Source organism: Nicotiana sylvestris, chromosome 1, assembly GCF_000393655.2.
Source record: "Nicotiana sylvestris chromosome 1, ASM39365v2, whole genome shotgun sequence".
In the NCBI taxonomy this organism is placed as follows: domain Eukaryota; kingdom Viridiplantae; phylum Streptophyta; class Magnoliopsida; order Solanales; family Solanaceae; genus Nicotiana; species Nicotiana sylvestris.
Window position 1 is genome coordinate 8,984,022 of NC_091057.1, and position 1,502 is coordinate 8,985,523.

At 42.0% G+C, this 1,502-nt stretch overlaps 1 protein-coding gene across 1 annotated transcript; it reads left to right on the forward strand.

The window, feature by feature from the left end:
- Positions 1-522: 522 nt before the first annotated feature.
- LOC138889902 (uncharacterized) lies at positions 523-1,257 on the forward strand. The gene is made up of 2 exons (XM_070173249.1): positions 523-624; positions 739-1,257. Exons 1-2 carry the CDS (start codon positions 523-525, stop codon positions 1,255-1,257), a joined length of 621 nt encoding a protein of 206 aa, XP_070029350.1.
- The last annotated feature ends 245 nt before the right edge of the window (positions 1,258-1,502 follow it).

A 1,502-nucleotide genomic window follows, 5' to 3' on the forward strand; every position in this document is an offset into this window, starting at 1 on the left:
ACATGAATGAAGGAGAAAGCCATATATTACTTGAGTAAGAAATTCACACCCTATGAAGCACAGTATTCTCTACTTGAACGCACTTGTTGTGCTTTGACTTGGACATCCCAGAAATTGAGGCATTATTTATGTGCCTACACTACATACCTCATATCCAGGATGGATCCTCTGAAGTACATATTTCAGAAGCCCATGCCTACGAGGAAGTTGGCTAAATGGCAGATACTACTAAGTAAGTTCGACATCGTCTATGTAACTCAAAAGGCAGTCAAGGAACAAACATTGGCAGATCACCTCGTTGAAAATCTGGTGGGAGGAGAATATGAACCCTTGAAAACATATTTTCCTGGTGAAGAAGTATTATTCGTAGGAGAAGACATTACGGAATCATACGATGGTTGGAAGATATTCTTTGACGAAGCCGCAAATTTCAAAGGAGTAGGCATTGGAGCAGTTTTGGTATCAAAAATGGGTCAACATTATCCGGTATCTGCTAAACTCAGATTTCCCTGCACCAACAACATGGCTGAATATGAGGCCTGCATACTAGGGCTCAACATGGCAGCCGACATGAACATTCAGGAATTGTTGGTGATTGGTGATTCAGATTTGCTTGTGCACCAGGTACAATGAGAATGGGCTACCAAGAATTCCAAGATATTTCCATATCTGCACCATGTGCAGGAATTGAAAAGGAGGTTCACCAAGATAGAATTCTAACATGTGCCCAGAATTCAGAATGAGTTCGCCGACACATTAGCCACGCTGTCATCAATGATACAACATCCAGATAAGAACTATATTGATCCCATTCTGGTGAGAATCCATAATCAACCGGCATATTGTGCTCATGTCGAGGAAGAAGAAGATGGAAAGCCTTGGTTCTATGATATCAAGGATTACTTATCAAAAGGAGAATATCCGGGGCACGCAAATCACATTCAGAAACACATGCTCTGGAGATTGTCAAATCACTTCTTCCACAGCGGAGGGAACTTATACAGAAGAACTTCGGATTTGGGTTTGCTATGGTGTGTCGACGTAAAGGAAGCTTCTAAGCTACTTGAGGATGTACATGTTGGGACATGCGGTCCGCACATGAATGGTTTTGTTATGGCCAAGAAGATACTCAGGGCAGGTTACTTCTGGATGACCATGGAGATGGATTGTATTCATCATGTCCGCAAATGCTTTCAATGTACCAAGCTCACCTTGGCCATTCGCCGCCTGGGGAATGGATGTTATTGGTCAGATTGAGCCCACGAATTCAAACGGACACCAATTTATTCTGTTAGCCATTGATTACTTCACAAAATGGGTAGAAGCTGCATCTTACAAAGTTGTAACCAAGAAAGTCGTCGCAAATTTTGTCAAAGATCGTATTATGTGCCGGTTTGGAGTTCCTGATTCCATTATTACCAACAATTCCGCCAACCTCAACAGTGACCTGATGAAAGCTATATGTGAAGCTTTCAAAATCAAACACAAGAATTCCACAGCCT

Coding starts and splice junctions, on each gene's coding strand:
- LOC138889902 (XM_070173249.1), top strand. CDS start 523: ATGGCTGAATATGAGGCCTGCATACTAGGGCTCAACATGGCAGCCGAC. Junction 625..738: donor CAGATTTGCTTGTGCACCAG/GTACAATGAGAA, acceptor CCCAGAATTCAG/AATGAGTTCGCCGACACATT.